The sequence below is a fragment of the Dipodomys spectabilis genome, unplaced genomic scaffold (genome assembly GCF_019054845.1).
Source record: "Dipodomys spectabilis isolate Male_0828 unplaced genomic scaffold, ASM1905484v1 ptg000001l, whole genome shotgun sequence".
In the NCBI taxonomy this organism is placed as follows: Eukaryota; Metazoa; Chordata; class Mammalia; order Rodentia; family Heteromyidae; genus Dipodomys; species Dipodomys spectabilis.
In genome coordinates, this window is record NW_024870678.1 from 12,657,216 (window position 1) to 12,682,090 (window position 24,875).

At 38.3% G+C, this 24,875-nt stretch overlaps 1 protein-coding gene across 1 annotated transcript; it reads right to left on the reverse strand.

Annotated features, from left to right (window-relative positions):
• Window positions 1–3,959: 3,959 nt before the first annotated feature.
• Serinc1 (serine incorporator 1) lies at window positions 3,960–23,072 on the reverse strand. The gene is made up of 10 exons (XM_042690392.1): window positions 22,932–23,072; window positions 16,679–16,840; window positions 14,130–14,299; window positions 12,893–12,972; window positions 12,531–12,668; window positions 9,905–10,074; window positions 9,711–9,801; window positions 7,942–8,086; window positions 7,622–7,849; window positions 3,960–5,513 (listed from the first exon to the last, which is right to left on the reverse strand). The coding sequence occupies exons 1-10, from the start codon at window positions 22,968–22,970 to the stop codon at window positions 5,378–5,380; spliced, it is 1,359 nt and encodes a 452-aa protein (XP_042546326.1). The 5' UTR covers window positions 22,971–23,072; the 3' UTR covers window positions 3,960–5,377.
• Between the last annotated feature and the right edge of the window lie 1,803 nt (window positions 23,073–24,875).

Here is a 24,875-nt window from a genome sequence, read left to right on the forward strand (position 1 = left end):
TCTATTTGTCTGGAACTGCTTTAGTTTCTCTTAGGAAGGAATCAAGAGAAAAGCTTGGTTTACTTCAGCTCCTCTTGGAATGCCCAAGGAAAAGGGACTACCTCTCCCCTCAACCAAAAGGCATGGCCTCTCACCAGGACATGACAAATATAAAATGGGCATCTGTTTCTTTTCCTTATGGACAGACACTGAAAGCCTAACTGGGTGATGTGATTATAATTCCTAAAACCTGCTCCTTGGTATATATTTAAATGCTTTAAATAGGAAGGTTAAAAAGAAAAAAAAAGGTAATCTCTCGTGTAATATAATTTGGTCTCAATAATAGTAGTATATGGAACCATAAACCTTAATTTCTATTTTGCAATTAGATGAATTTTTTTTTGGGGGGGGGTCCGGTCGTGGGGTCTGAACTCTGGGCCTGGGTGCTGTCCCTCAGCTCTTTAGCTCAAGGCTAGCGCTCTACCACTTGAGCCACAGCGCCACTTCCGGCTTTTTTCTTTTTGCTTATGTGGTGCTGAGGAATTGAACACAGGGCCTCATGCATGCAAGGCAAGAGCTCTACCACTGAGCCACCTTCCCAGCCCCTAAATGGATTTTTTTGTTTTTTTTTTTGTTTTTTTTTTTTTTGTCGGTCGTGGGGCTTGAACTCTGGGCCTGGGCGCTGTCCCTCAGCTCTTCAGCTCAAGGCAAGCACTCTACCACTTGAGCTACAGCACCACTTCCGGTTTTCTGGTGGTTTATTGGAGATATGAGTCTCATGGTCTTTCCTGCCCGGGCTGGTTTTGAACCGCGATCCTCAGATCTCAGCCTCCTGAGTAGCTAGGATTACAGGCGTGAGCCACCAGCGCCCGGCCTAAATGGATTTTTTTTAAAAAGCAAAATATGGTCTGAGATTCCTTAAGTTTGTTAAGTCTGGACTCTTGGTGCAGTCCCTGTCTGTATGTAACTCTTACATTAAGAAAAGCTATGTCATTTGAGTTAAAAAGTTTTCTAAGAGTTAACTCAGACTACAGAAAATAAGTTTTCAAATCAGGCTGCAAAAAGGTAAACGATAAGTGTTTCAAGGTTTTCAAAAGGGTTGTTTTAAATACAAATTAAAACACAGGAGTGTGAAGCAAAGAGGAGGAGTTAGTAAAGAAATGCTTTGGAAAGGGGATTTAAAATGGCTTACTGGATGAAGGGAATCTGGGAAGTAAGAATTGTCTTGAATGTTTCTTTCAAAGTGGTAAAAGGGGGAAATTAGGACTACCAAAGTTCACTTATATTTGTTTATATCAAGGTCTTTTTTTGCTATCTTAATATCTATTTCCCAAGGATGTGAGCCGCCATGGATACAGAACCCTTTTCAAAACACCACCAGGTAAGCTCTGCTTAAAACTATTTCAATTGATCTACTTGGTGCTTCAATTAAAGGACTAGACTCATCTCATCTGAGGATCGTGGCTCAAAGTCAGCTTGGGCAGAAAAGTCCCTGTGAGATGCTTCAATTAACCAGCAAAATGCTGGAAGTGGCACTGTGGCTCAAAGTAGTAGAGTGCTAGCTTTAAGCAGGAGAGCTCAGGGACAGTTCCTAGGTCCTGAGTTCAGGTCAGCGATGGACAAAGAAAATGCCAAGTGGGGTGTTATTCCAGCATCGAGAAGACACTCTTGGGACAAAGCTTGTCCTGGTAACTAGGGAATATCTAGAGGCAGTTGGAAGACACTGCTCAGATAAGAGAGTTGATATCAGATCCTAAATGTGCTTGGTCCTTCCAAAGTAATCAGAGCCAGGAGGTCATAAAAAATAAGCATGTCTACCTAATTGCCTATACCTGTCTACTATGTAACTGGAGGGAACTTGCACCCATGCCTATCAGTCATTGGTTATAGAGGGTAGTAAAAAAGCTATGGTTGTGAAATGGGGGATAGTTTAAATCAACAAGAATCCCAGCCCCTAGTATCTGAGTCTAGTAATCTCTTGGTAAACTTAAGCTAAGATTTCAGGTCTCTTCTAGGCAGGGCCACACACCTATTCAGCTTGAAGCAATTACAGAAGATGGGTCTTCACCCATCAACTCCCCTAAGATCAAGAGACTGAAGTCCTTTTTGGAAGAAGGAAAGATAGATTATGTCTGCCCAGGAAATCCTGTCCTTATGGGATGCAATATGATTAACAAAAGTTGTCACCCTGGTACATTGTTATGGGCATCAAAAAGGAGTTCTGTAAAAAAAAAAAAGCAGTGAAACCCCCAAACATTTTATTGACTGTTCTTGGCCCCACTCAGAGGAAGCAATCAGAATATTGGGAAATAGATTTCACTAAGTCAGGCCCCTGCCTTAAGCTTAAGTTAATAATGCTTTATTAGGGTCGTTGCAGAACTTGTAGGTAATAAATGGGTCTGAGAGACATTGCTGCTGCCCATCTGGGATCCAGCCTATCCCTTCCAACCTGGAGATTGGTTAAAAAATTTGTCAAGCACAGCCTCACAGGCACCTGGAAGGGCCCCTACATCATCATCCTGACCACCTCCACTGTGGTAAAAGTAGACAGGAATGATTCCAGATGGAAGGCCATTTTCGATATGTTGAAACTTAAGGCTTTTGTTGTCATCCTTTGTCAGCTCCTCCCCTGGAGCACTTTCTGTTTGCAAATCGTACCCAGCCTGACCTGAGAAAGGAGTGCTGGTTGGATTTAAGTTCAAAGCCTCTTGATTCCAAGAGTATCAGTCATATGGAGCCAACTTTGACTGCTAGACTCCTTAAATCACAGGTGGAAACAGTCCAAGCAAAAACTAATGGTAAACTCTGCACAGCCTTAGGATGTTTTTATGTTAATGAAACAGGTCTAGTATGGGAGAGCCTCTTTTGTAAACCTTGTTAAAAGTAATTTGGTTAAGTTCCTGGTCCAAGGGCCCAGTACAGCAAAGAAATCAATGATTTGATTCCATGTACATAAAACCAGTGGGGAACAAAGTAAGGATATTGGATCTAAATACTCTCACAGCCATACTGGCTCTTTCCTGGAGGGAGGGGCCTTTTCACCCAGCTCTAAAAAGCCTACAGGTGAGATGAATAGCCTATGTCAGGTTGGTAAGCCCCAGGAAAGTTTTGCTAAAGAGAATGCTTGCCCTTGAGTAGAGTATTTCCCTATTTGGTCTGCTTTTATGGGCATGGGTTTCCAACCCAAACATGTGGTTTTTGTCTTAAAATCTTTGTGCAAACTCTTCTGGGCTGCAGGAGTCCACCTGCAGTTGTGGGCTTTCCAATAAAGAATCCTAATTTGACCTCTCAGAATGTGGCTTCTGTTTCTTGCGAACAAATTCCCATACAACAGTATGTTACAGCTTAGTTAACTGCTGGAGTTCGGATGTTGACTGTTACCAGTTTCCATGTGTTAAAGGCATGGTCCCCAGGGTAGTCCTTCTAGGAGGTTGTAGAACTATGGGGATTTTGTACATGCTTAGATTATTTGGGGCATATCCTTAAAGGGATTCATGGCACTCTGATCTCATTCTGTAAGCTCCAAGTGATGTGATGAATTTTGTACTTCCTTAGCCACTGTAATGCAGAGGTTTGCTCTGCCACGTATTCTCATTTATGATGTGCTGTTTTGCCAAAGCTCAAAAGAAACCCTTTCTCTTGTAAGTGAATGATTTCAGATATTACAGCGACAGAAGCTAATGCAACTTAAGGTTGGAGGATCTGAATCAAAATTCTTTATTTTTCAAGAGAAAAATTTTGCATTAGCTTGCTATAAGAAAAGTATTAATTAGAATAATTGGCTGGAGAAACACAGTAGATGTAAAATATAAATTTAAAGAGGCTATTACTGAAGGTAAGGTCAGGTAAAAAACACCTTCAAAATATTTCAGTTCTCAGGACAAAAGATGGGTACTTTGTCTTGTCAGGTTCTTTTGTATAGTGTCAAGTATTCTACCCACTTAGATTTGAACTGCTAGATAATTAGTAACAGTACGCACTTTCTCTGAAATGATTTATTCAGATAATAGAACACAGCCACTCAATATTATGAAACACAGTAACAACATACAGAATAAGGTTGGGGAATTAACTGAATTGTTACTCCATTAACATTAATAAATATTATTAAAGAGGCAATAGAGTTCAAAAAGCTTTACTAGACACTAATTACACATACAAATAACTAAGAGTTCCTATCTAAAGTGTCACTGCTTGATTTTCAGGTTGAAAGATTATAATTATATATTTCCAATATATGAGCAGTAAATGAAAAAGCAATTTAAACCATTTTTTTTAATGCATAGTATATGATAAGCAGAACTTTATTCTACAACAGCCCATCATCCTCTTGGCTTTAGTGCATGGATCAAAAGCATGCTGAACAGCATCAACACATATCACATAAGTTTTCCACCACTAATGAGGTATAAAGTCAATTATGAATAGAAAGTACATTTTATGGCAAAGAGGATGTAACTATTTTTGGTAGACTTAGAATTTCCCAGCTTTGCTACTACTTGGCTACTTGAGCTACTTAAATCTGCTTCAGGTTCTTCATTTTTTTAATGAAAAAGCATTGAACTATATTTTTAATATACTGAAGCCTAGTATTTTCCTGACTAATCAGAAGTTTGTCACCTTTGATTTTCAAAACTAGCTTTCAAAGTTTCAACAAGTTTTTTCTAACCTATGATTATTCTTTTCAAAACTGTCCAAATACTAATAGCTCCATTAAAACAACAACTTGGCATGGATTTATAAAGACCAAAACAAAGTTCATTTGTTGGTGATGACCATCATGTCGACACAGAGATTACCATCTCAGTGCATATTCAATATAATACATACCACCAATAATAAAGGCTCTGTGCCTTTACCTACATCCACAACCTACACTGCTTTTAATTAAACATTCCTTGCCTGTGTAAGTTCCCTACCTTCATATAAAGGGAAAATCCTGACAAGAGAGACTTGTATTTTTCAGACAACAAATATTTAAATAAGTTATTTACACAGTTTAGAATAGCCACGTTCTTTGTGGTCTTCCATAAGGCAAAACATTACGTATTTCAAAAGGTAGCTATCCATTTACTTGTATGCTTCCTAAAACAGTTTATGGTCTAACAATTTTAAAATCAAACTCAGTTTGACTTGTATGTACAGATCAGAGGATAAGACTACCACTGTCCTTTTCCTAACTCACCACCATACTCAAAACTTTGCACATTCCAATTCACATGATCAGAGCACTTAGCAAGTAATGAATGGCAAGCAGTAAAATCTAATTCATGCCAGAACACAGAAGTTACACAGTGAGCACATATACATACATAACTGTACAAAAGTTGGGAATACTGTTAATTTCAAATAAACAATGAAATGACCAAAGTGGGTCTTGCATGCCAAAGAGTCCCATTCAGTCAAAATCACGATTTGTAAGAACAAGTGGTGCCACCAGTGTCCACACATAGAGCACGATGCCAATCCAGCTAGAAGAGATTTTCACCCAGACAGCAGTCCACTGACTCTTCATCGCACGGGAAGGCTCATACCTAAAATTTGACCCAAAACAAAAGGACAAGGACAGAAGGATTGGATAATTAGCCATCAAGCCACTAAACTTATTTAGAAGTGTTCTTTGTACAATGTGAGACTGACTTAATTGTTACATTTGCTTCACTTTTTCATACTAATTTATGAAGATTAAAATCAATAATTTCCTTTACAGGACTATTTAGATCTTTGAAATAGATCTTTTGCACAATACTGAAGCACTTTATGTTCAGAAATAAGATATGATCTATAGATAAAGTGCTACTACTTTCCAGAATGTATATAAGAATCAACATGAAATATATCCCTTACTTCTTACACTTTCTCAGACTTAACCTCCTGGAAGGAAATATATTCCAATTTGCTGAATTTTGTGTTAATAAAAATAAGTATTTTTGAGGGTGGTCTGGTCATGGGGCCTGAACTCTGGGCCTGGGCACTGTCCCTCAGCTCTTCAGCTCAAGGCTAGCGCTCTACCACTTGAGCCACAGCTCCACTTCCGGCTTTTTTTCTTTTTGCTTATGTAGTGCTGAGGAATCGAACCTAGGACCTCATGCATGCAAGGCAAGCGCTCTACCACTGAGCCACCTTCCCAGCCCAAAAATATATATTTTTTTTAATCTAAATTCTTCAATTCACTATTATCTGACAGCCCAAACTGAATTGTTGAGAACTATCTGGATTCTTACAGGCTAATATAATGCAGGAAATTTTAAATATATTCTCAACAATAATAAAACTCAATAAAAGCTGCTTTCAAAAGGAGCATAGATTGTGAAAGGTCATTTTACACATTATACATTAAAAATTATTTAAGACAGGCTGGGAATGTGGCTTAGTGGTAGAGTGCTTGCCTAGCATGCAGGAAGCCTGGGTTTGATTCCTCAGTACAACATAACCAGAAAAAGCTGGAAGTGGATCTGTGGCTCAAGTGGTAGTGTGCTAGCCTTTTGCAAAAGAAGTGATTGGCAAAATAAATAAACAAATTACTTAAAACACAATTGCTTAGACTGAATAGTTCAATGAGAATCTTTTTCTAATTATGTTTTTATTATCTGTTAAGTAGCTGTATAAAGGAGGAACCATTCAACAAATCAGTTCATAGGTGCAATTTATATTCATGGATGTCCTCTTTCATCACACTCCCTCATCTGACCTCTCCCCTCAATTGTCTTAACTTCACAGAACATGTGTTGACTATTATGGCTACATTCTCTTATTTTCTTCATTCATCACTACAGTATCTTTCAGTAATAACTCAGACAAAATCAGAAGGGGCAAAAGCAAAAAACTCTAAATTGCTACTTTCATCAGAAGAAATTTTTAACTATCGCTCAACAAGGTTTGAAGAAACAACAGTTTTGTGAAATTATAAAACTCCATCTACATTCACATACAACACCTCAATTTAAAAATGTTCAGATCTTTTAATGATACACTTCAAATGAAATAAAGAAGGTACATTGGGATTAGGTTTATAGCACTGAAAATAAAAACACTTTTTTTGGATCAACTAATACTGGCCTAAATATTCACTTAGCTATACATTATGAAATATATCAGAAGATTTAAGCTCTTCATACCGAAATCAGTTTCACACACCTGTAATCCCAGCTACTCAGAAGCCTGGGACCCCGAAATCCAGTCTCAGCAGAAGTCTTTGAAACTCTTATGTCCAAAAATAACTAGCAAAAACTAGCTAGAGGTATGGCTCAAGTGGGAGTGTCAGTTGAGCAAAGTCTAGAAAGCTCAAATCCCTGAGTTTTAAGACTGAGTACCACAAAATAACAACAAAAAATACTCCCTACCAAATCATGCTTTATATAACAGAATCATGAAAAGGCATCCAAATTCTCATACTCCAAGTTTTCATGAAATGTAAGTACCAGGGCTGGGAAGGTGGCTCAGTGGTAGAGTGCCTGCTTTGCATGCATGAGACCCTGGGTTCGATTCTTCAGCACACATAAGCAGAAAAAGCCAGAAGTGGCTCTGTGGCTCAAACGGTAGAGCACTACTTTGAGCTGAAGAGCTGAGGGACAGTGCCCAGACCCAGAGTTCAGGCCCCACGACCAACAAAAAAAAAAAAAGAAAAAAAAAATAGAAGTACCTGTACCAGTTGGTAAGGGTCATCATGATATAAAGTGAAGCCAGGAAAAGCATGAAGTGAAAGAAGGAGTAACTGTATGTGACACCATCCCTTTCATTATCTACAGCTCTGTGAACATCATCGCCATCCTCTAATGATCCATCACTTCTGGCTCCATCTTCAATTAATGTTGACTCATCACTTGTTAGAGTCAGTTTGTTGACCTGACTATTGTTTGAGGTACGGATGCTGAATGAAAGAGAGAAAGAGATTTTTTTCAAAAAGTTCTTAAGTCAATAGTTAAGCCTGCTTGTTAAATTTTTTTTCATGCATTTTCTTACCTTGAATAAAACACACACAACAAAAAGAGGATCAGTCCTATAATCCCTTGAGCATGCCACCACTGGACCGACTGACCTTCTTTTGGGGCAGAGCTTGTGGTATTGAAACCAATTATGCTTAGGAGACTTGGGTTGCAGTTTGTTTCTGTAAAGTAAGTTAAAGTCAAAATGTTAAAATAACAAGATTTTTACTTTTAGAGCATTTTAATTCTATACCTTACAGCTAGCTTAAAGTTTTGCTCAAAAAGGTAAAACTATAATAAAATTCTTGAGCAAAATTTGTATTACTAATAATGAAGCCTTAGTGTTATTTTTTTCCTGCCAAGTTTTTATACTATGAATTTAGAGTAGCGCTTAAAAAAGTTTAATCACTAGTTTCAATCTATGTAAGAGCTAAAATGAATACATCATGGATCAGAAAATTCATATAGCATTTCAAAAATTAGTGAAGTTCTACTAAAGTTAGAAATAAATTCACATGTCCTAATGAGAAAAATGCTGTGAATCAAAAAAGAACAAGACAGCTTACACATAAAACTAATAGCTTTTGGAAATAATCAGATAAGGCATAACAAACAAATGCTTATTCAGTTCCTTTAAAGTTTGGTAAAAATTAAAGGAGAGGAATTCACTAAAGTATTCACAATTTCTTTTTTCCTCCCATAAAGTCAGATCTACCAATCTTCACCTTATAATGAAAATTATATAAAATTAACATCTCAAGCATATTACTTTCAATTACTTGGAAAAAAATGAATCATTCTCTAATAAAAAAAAAAGTTACTGATCTGTTTCTAATGTGATAAAGCATTTAAAGATAAAACATTTGTAAGCTAACTCAAATGTGATTCTTTTAACAGATTTTATTTTTGCATCACTCAAGGGCCTAGGCACTGTCCCTGAGCTGCTTTTGCTCAAGGCTAGCACTCTATCACTTGAGCCACAGCACCAACTTCTGGATTTTTCTATTTATTATATTGCTAAGGAATCAAATCTGGGCCTTCATGCATGCTAAACAAGTACTCTACCACTAAGCCATATTCCCAGCCCCATATATATTTTTATAAGAACATATTCTTCCATTTCTAAAAATATTCTATTCCTCTTTCTCAAAAAAGAACTGTTTTTTATTCCCATGGGATGAAATATAATCAGCCTATAAACATTCACTATAAACCCAATCATCTTATTCAATTGCAAGGTCAGACAAAAAGAACAATAATATAAAAATTTATAATAAAAAATTAGAATTTATAATAAAGAATTCTAGATTTTATTTCTTTCTAGATATTGTGTACCGTGTAAATTAAGAGTAAACCATATAATTCTCATTTAATTTTATAGCTTCATAGTTTTGTTGAGACAGAGTAAAGAAAGTAAGTGGAAATATTTAACCCATCAAAACTAAAAGGTAGGCTTCCCAGATTTTATTCCTTTAATGGCTTAATTTCTAAGTAGCTTGAGCTTCCATAATGAATACAAAGGAACAGTGCAGGACTCATTAAGAAAAAATAAAACAGCCGGGTACTGATGGCTCACACCTGTAATCCCAGCTACTCAGGAGGCTGAGATCTGAGGATCGTGGTTCAAAGCCAGCCTGGGCAGGAAAAACTATGAGACTCCTATCTCCAACAAAACCAGAAGTGGCGCTGTAGCTCAAGTTGTAGAGTGCATGCCTTGAGCAGAAAAGCTGAGGGACAGTGCTCAGGCCCAGAGTTCAAGCCCCATAACTGACAAAAAAAAAAAGAAAAAGAAAAAATAAAACATACCTGGTTCGTTGGTCATAGCAGACCATGTCAAGTACATTGTATAGACTGTAATTACTGAAGACTGTAACAAACCAGATCTTGGTTGTGACTCCTACAAAGAAGTAAGAGATAAAGATAAATATTCTGACAATTCAAGATTATTAAAATTTATAGAGGTGAACTTTCTCTAACAACTAGTGCTAGGAAAAGCATACTTGGATTTTTGGCAGTATAGACATCACGGAAGCGCCAATGCAGAGGAGCATGTTGACACTGATGAATGCCTTATTTTCTGAACAACTAGCTGGATGAGTATAGTAGACAAAGAATAAGACGATGGCAACTAAAGATAGCAGATAATTCAGAGCCGTAGCAGACAGTAAGGCTGTGGGAGAAATACAAATGAATAATTAGGTTTTATCATGAAGATTAGGAACTAGGCATAGAATTAATTTTTAAATTCTTTTTAAAAAGCAACTAAATTAGCATTATGCAGGTTTCAAAATTGGGAAAAACAACTAAATTTTGTTACTGAAGATTTTCACTGTTTTTCACATAGCTCACTAGGACATTTTTAAGGACAATAATGTAGGAACATAAAAATACAATTTTTAGTAGTATGTCTATCTATATTATAGATATAGATATCTATAGTGCTTACATACCCCATGTTATATTTCAAGCATTAATGATAAAAATAATTAGGATTTATGCACCCTCCATCTTTCCTTTTCTTTCTCGCCTCCCCGTCATCCTCCTGAACAGTCCAACAGTTAGAATCATCTTTTCTCTGTGTATATATATATATATTTATGCACAAGAGTACATATACCTGTGTACATTTCCATAAATATGTATGACCTAGTAAGGTATGACCTAGTAAGGTCTAGTTCAACAAATGAGCAAAAGAAGGAAGAGGAAAGGTGAGTAAATTTGAAGTACTTTGTAACTATGTATGAAGAGAGTAGCATTAAGACTCCATGAAAGCTGTTCATCAGCAGTGTATTAAGAAAAGAGAAGCAGTAACTGAAGTGACTGAAATATAATATATATCAATGAAATATTGCAGTGAAATACACTGGTACAACTAATCAAAGAATGAATGACAGGAAAATAATACAGGCTTCAGAGGATTGGAAGTAGCAGAGAGGACTACTGAGGATGGTGAGTAAGAATGAATAGGGCTGACGTAGTTTATTTGCATGCATGAAAATAGAATAAACCTGTTGAAATTGTTTTAAGAAGTGGAGAAGATGGGCTGGGAAGGTGGCTCAGTGGTAGAGTGCTTGCCTTGCATGCATGAGGCCCTGGGTTCAATTCCTCAGCACCACATAAGCAGAAAAAGCCAGAAGTGGTGCTGTGGCTCAAGTGGTAGAGTGCTAGCCTTGAGCTGAAGAGCTGAGGGACAGTGCCCAGGCCCAGAGTTCAGGCCCCACGACTGACAAAAAAACAAAACAAAAAACCCCCAAACAAGCGGAGAAGAGGTATGGTAGAGTTATAGCACTGACTTGATTGAAATACACTGTATATAAATGTTATGGCAAAATGAAACTTCCCATTGTATAAGGTACACTCATAAAAAACTTGGTAAAGAAAAAAAGATAAAAACAACCCCCTTACTATTACATTGTAAACAAGGGCATTAAGAAACAGAACTATTATCATTGTTAATGTTGAACCCATTAAAGGAAGTTTTTCCTCACCAACTAAAATCTCAGCCTCTACATTAGCTAGGATTATAGGCATTAGACACAAGTCAGGAAGCAACATTTTTTTTTTTTTTTTTGGTCCGGTTGTGGGGCCTGAACTCTGGGCCTGGGCGCTGTCCCTCAGCTCTTCAGCTCAAGGCTAGCGCTCTACCACTTGAGTCACAGCGCCACTTCCGGCTTTTTTTCTTTTTGCTTATGTGGTGCCGAGGAATTGAACCCAGGGCCTCAGGCATGCAAGGCAAGCGCTCTACCACTGAGCCAACTTCCCAGCCCAGGAAGCAACATTCTTTTTAACTACTCAAGTTCTTTTGGATTCTTTCCCAGTTGTTGGGTATGTTTCTAGTTTGTCAAAGATCTTAAAAATGCTAAGTTGCTAATACAATATGATATGATGTCACTCATAAGCTTAAAACTGAAAACCTCTTCATAGGCAGTTACAGTATCTAAATCTTGTAACCTTAAATTACTTGGGAGGCAAAGATGGGGAACTGGGGCTCCAAGCCATCTGGTGATAAAAATTCACAAGACTGCACCTCAACTAATGGCTGGGATGGTGCATACCTGTTATCCCAGTTACAGGTGGAACACAATGGGTGAACATTATAGTTTTTTTTTTTGTCAGTCATGGGACTTGAAATCTGAGTCTTGAGGGCTGTCCCTCAGCTCTTCAGCTCAAGGCTAGTGCTCTGCCACTTGAGCTACAGCACCACTTCCGGTTTTCTGATGGTTTATTGGAGATAAGAGTTTCACTGAGTTTCCTGCCCGGGCTGGCTTTGAACCATGATCCTCAGATCTCAGCCTCCTGAGTAGCTAGGATTACAGCTATGAGCCACCGGCGACTGGCAGCTTAAACTTTGTAGTTCTCATCCATCATCACAAGTAGAAAGATCACAGCCTAGATCACCCTATGCATAAAGCCTTGAAAATGAACACTAAAAAGGGGTCTGGAAGCATGGTTTAAGTGGTAGAGCTCCTGATTAGCAAGCATGACGCTCTAAATTCACTCTCCAGAACAACAAAAACCTCTTTAAATGGTATTATATAATAAAAATTTTAAGTGACTGCCCTATTCTCTATGTATGTTTTCACAAAAGTTCAAACATATTGAAGATATTCTGAGATGTAGGCTTACCTGCATACCAACATCTTGAGTTCCCTTCTTCCATTTTTTCAACCCATGATTCATTCCATGAATGGGCAAAATCAATAAGTAGGACTAGCTGAATGAGGATGAAACAAAAGGCACCTGCCATGCCTACATAAAACCACACTGAAAGAAAAAATTAGCACACATGCAAGTGAGTGGCTAGTTTCATTTTTATTATTATCTTTTCATAATGGGAGGACAAAAAAGAAAAATAAGCTTTTATATAGATGCTCTGATTTTGTAACTGGACCAAAAAACTCAGATACATGTCTAGGTAACAATGATGATAGCTTCCTTTATAGCACATCAATGTGACACATTTAAAAAACAACAACAACAAAACTTACCAGTTGTAAAAGTTCCTTCTGGAATGAAGAATGCTCCAATGATAATTGCAACAGCCACAGCAAATTTAAAAAACCAGAATCTAAAACATATACAATTTTTATTTATATTTCATCTAGCAAATAGTATATAAAATCTTTTAAGAAATCTTTAAGAAACTCTTCTGAGGATATCCGGAATACAAAAAATCTATTACAAAAACTGCTTTCCAGATAGTTTTAAGAAAAATATATTTGTCACTAATTCATATGAAAATATGGGTTCTATTTCATAGGTTTATTTGACATAAGTTGGTTAATGTATAAAAGTGTAAAGCAAAATTTAATTTCACAAATAGCTTTTATAAACAAATGACTTCAGCCTGAAGTAGTAATTTAAAACAATCAATAACCAAAAGACTGAGTATGTCACAATTTTTCATTAGTATTAATATTCCATTTGTTTATCTTGTCTTTAGTATCACATAACAAAACCAACAGCAGATACTACAAAATCAAATTGTGAGGTACATAAAAAAATATACAAAAGCAAAATAGTCCCATCAAACATTTACATTATGTAGCATATGTAGTGTCTTAGTGGAGACTGATAAAACCAACTCTCTCCCTTCCTTTATTAGTATTGGGGTTTGAATTCAGAACTTTGCACTCACTTTTGCATCCTTAGCTGATGCTCTACCACTTTAGCGCTGCTTTCTGCTAGTTATTTTGGAGATAGAATCTCACAATGTTCTGCCTGAGCTGTCTTTGAATCATGATCTTTCAGATTCCAGGCTCCTGAGTAGCAAGGATTCCAGGTATGAGCTACCAGTGCCAGGCTTAAGTTTCTTTCTCAGTTGCACAGTACAATCAATCATTTAGAAAATTAATAACCTGTTCAGGAATAAGGCTTTCCATTCTGGCTGCACTGTAGTCTAGGAAGCTGAGAGTTCTGACAGGACTGGTCCATTAAAAGCTACAAGTAGGGGAGGAATACCTCTTATTTTAGTAGTCAAAAATATAGCTCTTCCTTTTAAGGTGAAACATAGAAGATTATAAATCAATCAATGGTGAATAAATAACCAAAGATACCAATACCAATAAACGATCCACAGCTATCATTTAATATATAATACCTGATATTCTCTAGTAGAAACATCAGGGTTTTCAGACCTTATTCATGAAGTATATATATTTTGTTTTAAAATTTCTTTAGATAAGTTATCCATACTTCTATACTGAAGCTCACACAAAAACTTACCCATTGTGTATTGCAGCTCTAGGATCACTGCTACTCTTCACTTTGATCATTAGCAAAGAGAGGAGAAGATAAAACATAGCCAAGCCAAAGCACAAACGATACACAGCTTTATATCCAACCAGAATACTGCAAGGAACTACACCTTTCTCATTTTCACAAAAGCCAGGAATCTAGGAAACCAAGAAACAATTTTTCATTAAAAATGCAAATTCTATATAATCAGACAGTTTAAAGGTTGGAAAATATAAGTTTGCTTTATACTTTATGATAATCAAGACACCTAGCACATTTTATCATATAAAATGAAAAATATAAACTAAACTTCCATGAGAACAAATGATAACCTCCTACCAGTATTCATTTAAACTAGATGCTTCTTCTGAGATACATTTATTGTCTTTTTTTTGGTTCAGGGGTTTAGAACTTAGGGCCTCATGCTTGCTTAGGCAAGTATTCTATTATTTCAGCCACCAGCCCTAAATTTTTTAAATTGCATTCTACTGCAAAATACTGAATTGAAATATAAGTGAAAAAAACTGTTAGAGCTTTAAATAAAAACTTAAGGAATTGTAAAGGAAGTCCTCCTAAGAACTAAAAAGAATAGTGCCTTTCAAAACCAATGTTACTTTAAATACATGTTTACTTTTGGAACTTTTATTCTACAAGTGCTATTTGTGATCATAAACAAATTTGACCTAACAATATATGAACTGACAGTAGTTTTATATTTTAACTGAAAAATTTGAAAGAGACCAGTGAAGCTGGGTGCTGGTGGCTCATGCCTCTAACCCTAGCTACTCAGGAAGCTGAGATGTGAAGATCCTGGTTCCACGCCAGCCATAGCAGGAAAGTCCTCCAGACTCTTCTCTCCAATTAATCACAGAAAAAGCTGGAAGTGGCACTGTGGCTCAAGTGGTAGAGTGTTAGTCTTGAGCAAAAAAGCTCAGAGACAGTGCCCAGGCCCTGAGTTCAAGTCCCATGACTGACAAAAAAAAAAAAAGACCACTTTAGAAAGTCACATTGTTGGGGACTAACATCACCGGTACAATGATTGCCTAACATGGATGAGACATTGGGTTTGATACCCAATACCACAAAAGAAAAAAGGAAAAAACAGTCACATTGTCAACACAATACAAAAAAGAATATTTATTTAAGGTAGTAGCATACTGTTGAGGACTATGTATCACCTCTATGTTCAACAATGAATTATATGCCCTCACTTCTAGCTCCAGCACTCTAAAAATATGGTTAGACACAAACTGTATCCTAATGGAGAACTTTAAAAGCAATTTCTTAGTCCTTACATTCATCTCTTTGTTTTTACTCTGACCCTATCTTGTCATCTTAAAATTTTTCCTAATCACTGTCTTGGTTCTCCTTTTCTAAATGTAACTTCAGAGGATTTTCTTTCTCTGTCAGTTCCCTAAAACAAGAACTTTTAACAAAGTTATAACACTGCTCTCTCTGAATGGTCCACTTCAGCAAATGTTGCCAAAGGCTTCAACTTTCACCTTTCCCAAGACAAGCTATGAATTCTCATTGTACTATACACCTATGTTTTCCACTTCCTGCTATATATAGTTATGGACTTCAAGTATGTAATTCATACATGGAAACCTTAACTCCACTTTGGGATAGTAAAAGAGACTGAAACTGATGGAATTAGTGGGATTTTTGTTGTTGCTGTTGTTTAAAGAGACAAGAGATGACTTTGCTCCATCTACAAATAAACAACATCCTCAATGTAACTGAACCCCTGGCACCGTGACCTCAGACTTCTAGCCTCTGCAAGTGTGAAATTTCTGTTGATAACTTATCAACAAATTTACCAAATTTCTGTTGAAAATTATGTTATTATTGTTATGATGAATATCTCAAAGACAGCATACTAGAAACTAAATTTATGATATTTTCTCTGCCTCCTTCTAAAACCTGACCCATTAAAAATAATTCAAATGAAACAAAAAATAAAGTATCCTTACTTTTCTGTTGGGCTAAAAGCAACAGACTGCTCCCAATCTTCTAGAAACACAACTTGCTTGTCTTGATTTCAGCACTATTTAAAAGCTATCCAGAGTCAGACTCAATTTTACATCCATAAACTTTATTTTAGGTCTCTATATAATCTGATTACATCACTGTAACAGCTTTAACACAGAACTGCTTTATTCCTATTCAGCTTAATCTTCCTAAAGCACATATACACTATGCTCAAAAATCTTTTACAGTCTTATGCTTCCTGAGTTTCATTCTTTGCATATGAAAGCCGCATTTATTTTTATAATGTTCCTTTTCAGGGAAAAAATAATAATATCTCATTTCCATTTTCCATAACACTTAGACACTTTCATCTGTTTTAGTTTAGATTTTTCTCTTCACTTGCTAATGCACATTCTCTGTATCATCCTCATAGAACTGAATAAGCTATCTCATACTGTCTTTGTTTTACCTGAAATATAAGCTACTAAAATTAGGATTACATATATTTTTACATTATTTTCTCTTTAACAGCCAAAAACCAGTTGTAAGACAGAAAATCCACTAACCTTATTCAGTTGTTCTTCCATTCCTGGTATCAACATTACACAGGCCACACACACACCAACAAGCAAGAAAAGTGCATAGATCAATCTAGTCACAGTGGAGTTGTTTCCACTAGGACAGCATCGGCACAGCAAACAGGGGGCACTACCACAGAGACATGGTATCTGGGAAAAAAATTAAGAATCAGTATTAGTTAAAATGATGCCAAGAAATTTTACATTCAACTTTAAAAAAAGAAAAAAAAGATAATTAAGATGAAAACAATGAACTACAAAATGCAGACAAAGGACCTAAAGTAGTAAAATACATTGGACTCATGCATGAAGAGATCTGTCAGCTCCTTCCAAACTAATACAATTTCAATCACAATGCCAGTAGAAGTTTTCCATAAGCAAACTAGTACTTTAAATACTTACACATAAAGGCAAAGAAACTAGAATGGCTGAATGTGTTTTGAAAAATATAAAGTTGAAAAATTTATAATAGATTTTAAGAAGAACTTTACAATGACAGCATGATTACTGAAGACAGTGATAGACAAAATGGTAGATACAAATAAAACAGAACTCAAAAAGACTAATAAAACAGAACTAATTTATAAAAATATGGTCAAAGGATTTTTGTACAGATATCAAAGCAAGTCAATATAGAAAGAATAATCTTTTTACAAATGTTGCCCAAATATACTAATAAAAGTCTTTAACAAATGGTGCCCAAATAGATACCCATATGTGTGTATATATATATAGATATATATCTATATATCTATGTGTATATATATATTTGTTTGTACATATTATTTTTTTGTTTTTGGTCTGTCCCAGAGCCTGAACTCATGACATTGGTGCTGTCTCTGAATCTCTTTGTGCTCAAGGCTAGTGCTCTACCTCTAGAGCCACAGCACCACTTTCAGCTTTTCTAAGAGTCTCACTGGGACTTTCCTGCCCTGGCTGGATTCAAACCATGATCCTGAGATCTTAGCCTCCTGAGTAGCTAGGATTACAGGTATGAGCCACCGGCATCAGGCCATATCCATATTTTTCAAAGTAAGCCATAAGCAAACCATCTGTGAAAACTAAAGTCTAATAACACAAAGACACTCAACTACCAAAAAATTTTGATAAAAAATGACTAACATTTACACATCATAAAGATACTGATTTAAACAAAGTATTTACAAATTAGGTTATCTAAGAAATTATTTTTATCCAGAATATAAAAGAAACGCTCAAAACTCAGTATGAAAACAAATTTAAAAAAACATACAGGGGCTGGGAAGGTGGCTCAGCGGTAGAGTGCTTGCCTTGCATGCATGAGGCCCTGGGTTCAATTCCTCAGCACCACATAAGCAAAAAGAAAAAAGCCAGATGTGGCGCTGTGTCTCAAGTGGTAGACCACTACCCTTGAGCTGAAGAGCTGAGGGACACCGCCCAGGCCTAGAGTTCAGGCCCCACAACCGGACCCCCCCCCCCCCCGCCCAAAAAAAAAACATAAAAACAGGTATTTCTCACCAAAACTGTATGGATGACAAGTAACCATATAAAACCTGTTTACTGTAATTATTAGGGATACAGCTTTTATTGCCTGCACATTAGAACCAACCACATACACAGCAACAGGAAAGACCTGAAAGAGTAGAAACACTTAGAAAAACTAGAAAAGTAGTCTTTCTACACTAGAAGTCTAGAAAAAAAAATGATGTCCAAAGAAAAGGTGTAAAAAAATGGTGTAGCTATTTTAAAAACTGGTAGTTACTATGTGTCAACAATAAAAATGAAGAGTACTAATACCTGTAACAATAATTACTTGTAAACTGTTCAGTAGAACAGCAGACTCAAAGTTCATATGCTATGATTTCTAGAATGACATCTTAGAAAGGTAAATTTTACTCAGAAAACTAAGATATTACACATATGTAAAATAGGCTACAAAAGTACAGAATGTAAGATAATAAAATGGAATAACTACAAAATAAAGGAAAAAATACTGTATTTATACACCTAAACTGTCTCTCAGTTTTTATATTTTCAACTATAAAACCACAGGGAATTCAAAACACACAATCCTTTTCACATTAATTAGTAATATTAAAAAAAAGATACTGAGAGCTCTAAGCCAACTTAAATGTAGAGCACAAGTTCCTGTACAGTAAGTTGTTACCAGAATTATGCAGAATTTATGAAAATGTAGAATACTAAATCACAGCCAGGGTTTCCAATGTATTTCTAGGTAATACTGATGTCCAGTGCCCAAGAAACAAACTTTGAGAACTGACTACATAATGGCTACATGAAAATAATGACACAAAGTGCTTCTGGTTAAAGATGGCACAGTAAATATATGTTCCCTGTAGAAACCAAAGGAAAGGAAAAATAAAGGTATATATTAAAAGAATAAAATTTTAAAAAATTGAAAAACTAGAATTGAAAAGTGGAAAGTAGAAAGCAGTTAGTGCCATAACAGAGCAAGAAAATTCAATTCTAAGCCATCAAGAAAGGTAAGAACTAACAAGATATGTTTAGCAGTATTCTCAAATAGATCAAGAATTGGTAGCATCAAGTGCCTCCAAAAATGACAATAAAAGTAAATGTGAATGTAAGATGATTAGTTAAATGTAAAGAACAAAAACAAAGAGCGCTCCACTGGTTGAACACTAAATAAAACTGACAACAGTAGTAATACACTAACAATGTTGTTAACTTCATATATTGAAAGTGGGAACCTTAGCAGACATGGCTCCCAACTTTCCAGGTAGAAATCTGGAAATTTCCTCTGAGTCCAGTAATGGTTTATCAACAGTCTTAGATAAATGCCTGCATTCCTTTTCTGCAATGAAAAGCTAACAACTTTTTTTTTTTTAACCAAAATGCTATGTCAGAATATTATAGAATCCACTGAAAACTGAGGAAAATTTTAACATGAATGGAAAGTAATTTTTTGGTAAAAGTTGAAGGAAACAAACTGCAGGGAGATGAAAGCATGAAAAGATCTAGTTTTTTAATGTTTTTATTATACTTACATAGATAACTTAAAAAGACGACTATTTCTGATTCATTTTAATAGCATTCTAGGATTACTTTCATGAAACAATACTAAGATATTAAAATAGATCCAATGGAAAAGATTCCTAATTAAAATTTTCAAGTTTATATAGTTAATAAAAAGAAAAATCGAAAACAATCAGATTTCTCAGACAACAGTGAAAAAAAAGTCAATGAATAGGAAAGAAACCTAGTGTTTCTGTCCAGAAATCAGTTTCTGTATAACAGAAATAAAATGGAGAAAATACAAAGGCGAAGGAAAAGAACTCAAAAATTCAACTGGTGGAGATGGGAAGGTGGGAGGTCACAAATATTTTTTAAAACTGACTTCAACATCTTAATAGCCAACACTGAAAGTCAGATGCCAAAGGAGCAATGCTTTCAAATTGCTAAGAAAAAAAGACTTCCAAGTTACAATTCTATGCCCAACTAGTGTATTTGCCATGCTTTTTTCTCAAGGTACACCATACCAAACTATAATTGTAAAACAAGAAGGGGAACAAGCAGTGCAGAAAAAAGTGGTTTCATCTTAAAGGTGAGTGTACTCTCAGTCAATTATGAAGTTTATTCAAAGACGAATGAAGAGACCAAACTCCAAGTTCAAAACTGTTATTACTTGCATGTAATTTATGCACATCCTAGTTTACTTTAAACCATCTCTGTATTATTTACAATACCTAATTCAATGTAAATACCATGCAAATAGTTGTTATACATTTTTTTAGAGAATGACAAGAAAAATGTCTGCACCTATTCAGCATGGATTCTTTTTTATTCTTTCAAATATTTTCAATTCAGTTTGTTGGCACTGCTTGGTTTCTGTCTACAAAAAATAAAAATCCATGGTTTGCATGTTATTTTTCTTAACTACTTAACAATATTAAATATATTAGGAAAAATGAAAAATGAATGCTACAGTATACCAAGTCTAGTCGTTCAATAAGTCAATTCTATTTGCTAACAGCAATGTTGAGATGAGGTTGGTGAAAAGTACTTAAAATAGTCCAGATATATTCTTTAATTATTTTATGAATTAGAAAAGGATACTAAATTCAGGCCTGCAAACAACAACAAAAACTTGTACAAAAGAAATTAGATCTGTTGTTAATTGGGTTACCTAATCTAATCCAATTATCTGAATTCTAGTTTTGAGCAATTAAGTAAATTTCCATTTCATCAAAACATTTAAATAAAAATATTAATTTTTATTACTGTGGAAGAGATAACATGTTTCACAAAGCAAATTCCCATTCACTACTACAGATATGAGCCTAAAATTGAGTAATTTAGGAATAAAGACACAGAAAAAGGAAAGGGAAAAGAGGATTCAGACTGACTGTCATGTAACCTTATTAGGTCAACCACAATAAATAACTGCCTTGGCTCCCTAGCTTTTGTATCTGACAGATATCTAATTATTGGAAGGTAAGTGTACCCAGGAATTTATAGTGAATGAATGGCAGTTTTATTGAGAACATTCTTCTGATCAACAAAAATGGCAATAATAATAAAAATATAATTTTCCACGGTGTTCTCTAAAGCTTTTTCTTTCTGACATAACACACACACACACAACCTTCGAAACATAAACATATATATGTAATATGCAAATATTACATTGTCCTTGAGACAAAACAGTTGCTCATCAATCTGATAAAGAATAAAATGGAAAACACATATTCCTCTTTTTGTACCCTTACAATACAGAGACTTGCAGTATGCCCACACGATTCCTGGACAAATCCGGATATATTACAAATTAAACAGCATTATCAAAAAATTAAAGAATCTATGATAATGACATTAATTTTAATACGTTTACTATAATAAATTTGCCTTTTTTTTGTATACAAGGGTCAACGGACTCCATGATTCTCATCTTATTAAATACAACATATTTCCATACCTAATTGCAAGAAGGAACAGAAATTCGAGAATGGCCTGGTTGGAACAGGCCATATTATATAATTTCAATTTCCTATACTAATTCCAAGTCACACCCAAACCTTTTTGCAAGGAAGTGAGGGATGTAAAAGAATCACCATATTGGTTCATGGATACATACTGGAATTATTTCACAAGTGAAACAACTTGGTGAAGTGGAATTTAGAAATCGCAAATTTAAAAAGATTAAAATCCATGTACCTCGTCCCAAATCACAAATGTCGGAATTCACCACACAACCTGTTCCTTTTCTTTTTTTATTTTTCTTTTTTGGAGAAAGATGTCATCTTAAATGTACCGAGGCAATAATCCCTGCCTGCCCTGGCCCCCGGGTTAGCAAACCTCACCGGCCTGACGAAGACCGTGGCTCGCTCAGTACCTGAGGAAAAAGCAGCATCACGCCCCACCCCCACCCAGACATCAAATTTCGTGGTGCGTGTGCGCGCTCCACGTCCCAAGAACTAGGCCGATCGTCGCCGGTCGGAACCGCTCTTTGCCGGCACGGACCCGATGACGCCGGGAACAGAGCGAATCCCCGCTGCCACGGTAAGGCCGCGGGGCCAGCGGCCCGAGCTACCACGGCTGGTTCCAAAACCGACGCGGACGGCACCAGTACCACGCCAGGTAGACGCTCCGAGCACCAGGCCTGAGCGGTGTGCAGCTCGGTGCGTCCGAACAAAAGAGGGGTCGGGTGACGACAGCGCCGCCGCCGCCGCGGCCTGAGCAGCGGCCCGGGCACCTCGGCGGAGACGGGGCGGGGGGCGCAGGGCGCTGGCCGGGGCCTAGGCCGCCGCGGCCTGAGCAGCGGCCCGGGCACCCCGGCGGGGACGGGGCGGGGGGCGCTGGCCGGGGCCTAGGCCGCCGCGGCCTGAGCAGCGGCCCGGGCACCCCGGCGGGGACGGGGCGGGGGGCGCTGGCCGGGGCCTAGGCCGCCGCGGCCTGAGCAGCGGCCCGGGCACCCCGGCGGGGACGGGGCGGGGGGCGCAGGGCGCTGGCCGGGGCCTAGGCCGCCGCGGGGCACCGCTGGGGGGGGGGGCAGGTCCCTTCTCACTCCCCCCACCCACGGCCGACACACCCTTCACTCCCGGCGGAGTCCCACCCCGAGGCGGGTGGGAGCGAGCCGGGCGGAGCTGGGGAGAAACGGGGCCCGCAGGGAGCCGGTGGGAGGCAGCTCGCCCCCGCCGGCCTTGCCGCAGCCCGGCTCCGGCCTCCCTCTCCAGTCCCCCCACGCTCAGCGCCCACGACCCCAGGGAGGTTTCTTCCTCCTTACCCAGCTTGCCACGGAGCAGAGCCCCAGGACGCTCCCCATCTTCACGACGTCGCGGGAGCGGCGGGCGCCGACAAGATGGAGACGGCCTCCTCCTGGCTTTTCCCAGCTTATTTACTATCTGGAAGGCACTTCCGGCGCAGCGCGCAGCCGCCCGCCGTCGCCCCGCCCCTCCACGCGTCACTTCCGCCCAGGGTGGGTGGGACCCGGAGCCCCGAGCCCTCGCGGCCGGGGGTGTTTGCTTGGGCTGGCGGGCTGTGTCTTCCAGCCGAGTTCCTCACCGACTCTGGCCCAGACCTGGGCTGACCGTGCCGGCCACCTTCAGAAAACAATAGGAGGAAAACCCCACCTCTTCTTCCCGTGTTCCTGAGTGTCCGCGTTCGAGGGCACAGACCGCGGTGGCGCTCGGTCCCCGGCCATCCAGGGCCTTCTTGGCTCCGCGTCCACTAATGTCCCCTCGGTTCCCCTCCGTCGTCCCCTGCTCCGTCCTTCCATTTCCGTGCTCAGCCCGTTAACGGGAGACAATTCTCCCGGGAAGTCTGTGTGGACGCTGCAGGACTGCTCCCGCTTCTGCTGGCTGTTGATGCACACTTTAACCTTTGTCCTGGTGAGGGGCGGATGAAATTCGGACCTTCAGAAATTAAGCAGCCAAGTGTTCATTATAAAGACGCTGTTGACCGTCCTTAGCGGGTAGTTGCTTGGGTGACACTGCGTTCCCTCAGGGAATGGATCCATCTGAAAGTTCCCGGTTTATGTAATGATGGATTGGCCTTTGAAAATATTGTGGGAGAGTTTGACACACAGGAATGATTCCAACTTGGAATCGTTATTGCTACAGCTAACAATATGGAAATGTCTCACAAAATCCACGAAAACTGCCTGCGCAGGGCTGGAAGGTGGCTTCGTGATAGAGTGCTTGCCCTGTGTGCATCAAGCCCTGGATTCAATTCCCCAGCACCACATGAACAGGAAAAGCTGGAAGTGGTGCTGTGGCTCAAGTGGTAGAATGCTAGCCTTGAACAAAAGAAGCTCAGGGACAGTGCCCAGACCCTTAGTTCAAGCCTCAGGACTGGCAAAAACAAAAAAGACCAAAAAAAAAAAAAAAAAAAAACCCTGCATGCACAAGATGAAATAACATGCACACAATCTAGGAGAGCTGCAATCATTAGCTGATAGGCCACAGAAAAGGAGGGAATGGTATTGGATAAAATATTTGTTTGTTAGAACATCTTGAAAATCGGAAGTAGGATACAAAGTTTCAAGTAATTTGCATTGAAGTGAATGTTGAAGACAGGATTGAAGAAGAAAAGAAGAAATGTAGAGTTAGAGAAGCCCTGAATTCCACATAATATACTGTATTCTACATAGATACTGTAATCATCAGGGGAAAAACTTAAATTCATTTGTACCTTCTGACTTCGATTGTGTGTCATTTTACTGTAACCTTTTCTCCAAGATCTGTATTTTTTTGGGGGGGGGGGGTTCCGGTGGTGGGGCCTGAACTCTGGGCCTGGGCACTGTCCCTCAGCTCTTCAGTGCTCTACCACTTGAGCTACAGCACCACTTCCAGCTTTTTTCTTTTTGCTTATGTGGTGCTGAGGAATCGAACCCAGGGCCTCAGGCATGCAAGGCAAGCACTCTACCACTGAGCCACCTTCCCAGTCCCAAGATCTGTATTTCAAAATCTGTTTTCAGCACAAATTGTGAAAATGTAAGTAAGACACTTGACTACTGAGAACCTTTGTATCCTCGGTAGTAGAGAGGTGTGAAGATTCACCTTGCAGAATTATGACGATAACACCCTGCTTGGAGCGCTGTCAACACTCAGTGCAGGCTGGTTGCCTTAGGTTTTTTTCTTTTTTTTCCTAGCAAGACTAACTTCTGTACCCTGTCAGAGACACCCAGAGTGCTACTTTAATTTATCATATGATGACTTCAGGTTTCTTC

Excerpts from the sequence above, each read along its gene's own strand:
- Serinc1 (XM_042690392.1), bottom strand. The coding sequence starts at position 22,970 with ATGGGGAGCGTCCTGGGGCTCTGCTCCGTGGCAAGCTGG. Across the intron at positions 10,075-12,530 it reads CTCAAGATGTTGGTATGCAG|CCTTACTGTCTGCTACGGCT; the intron begins GTAAGCCTACAT and ends TTTCTCCCACAG. Across the intron at positions 9,802-9,904 it reads CTATACTGCCAAAAATCCAA|GAGTCACAACCAAGATCTGG; the intron begins GTATGCTTTTCC and ends ACTTCTTTGTAG.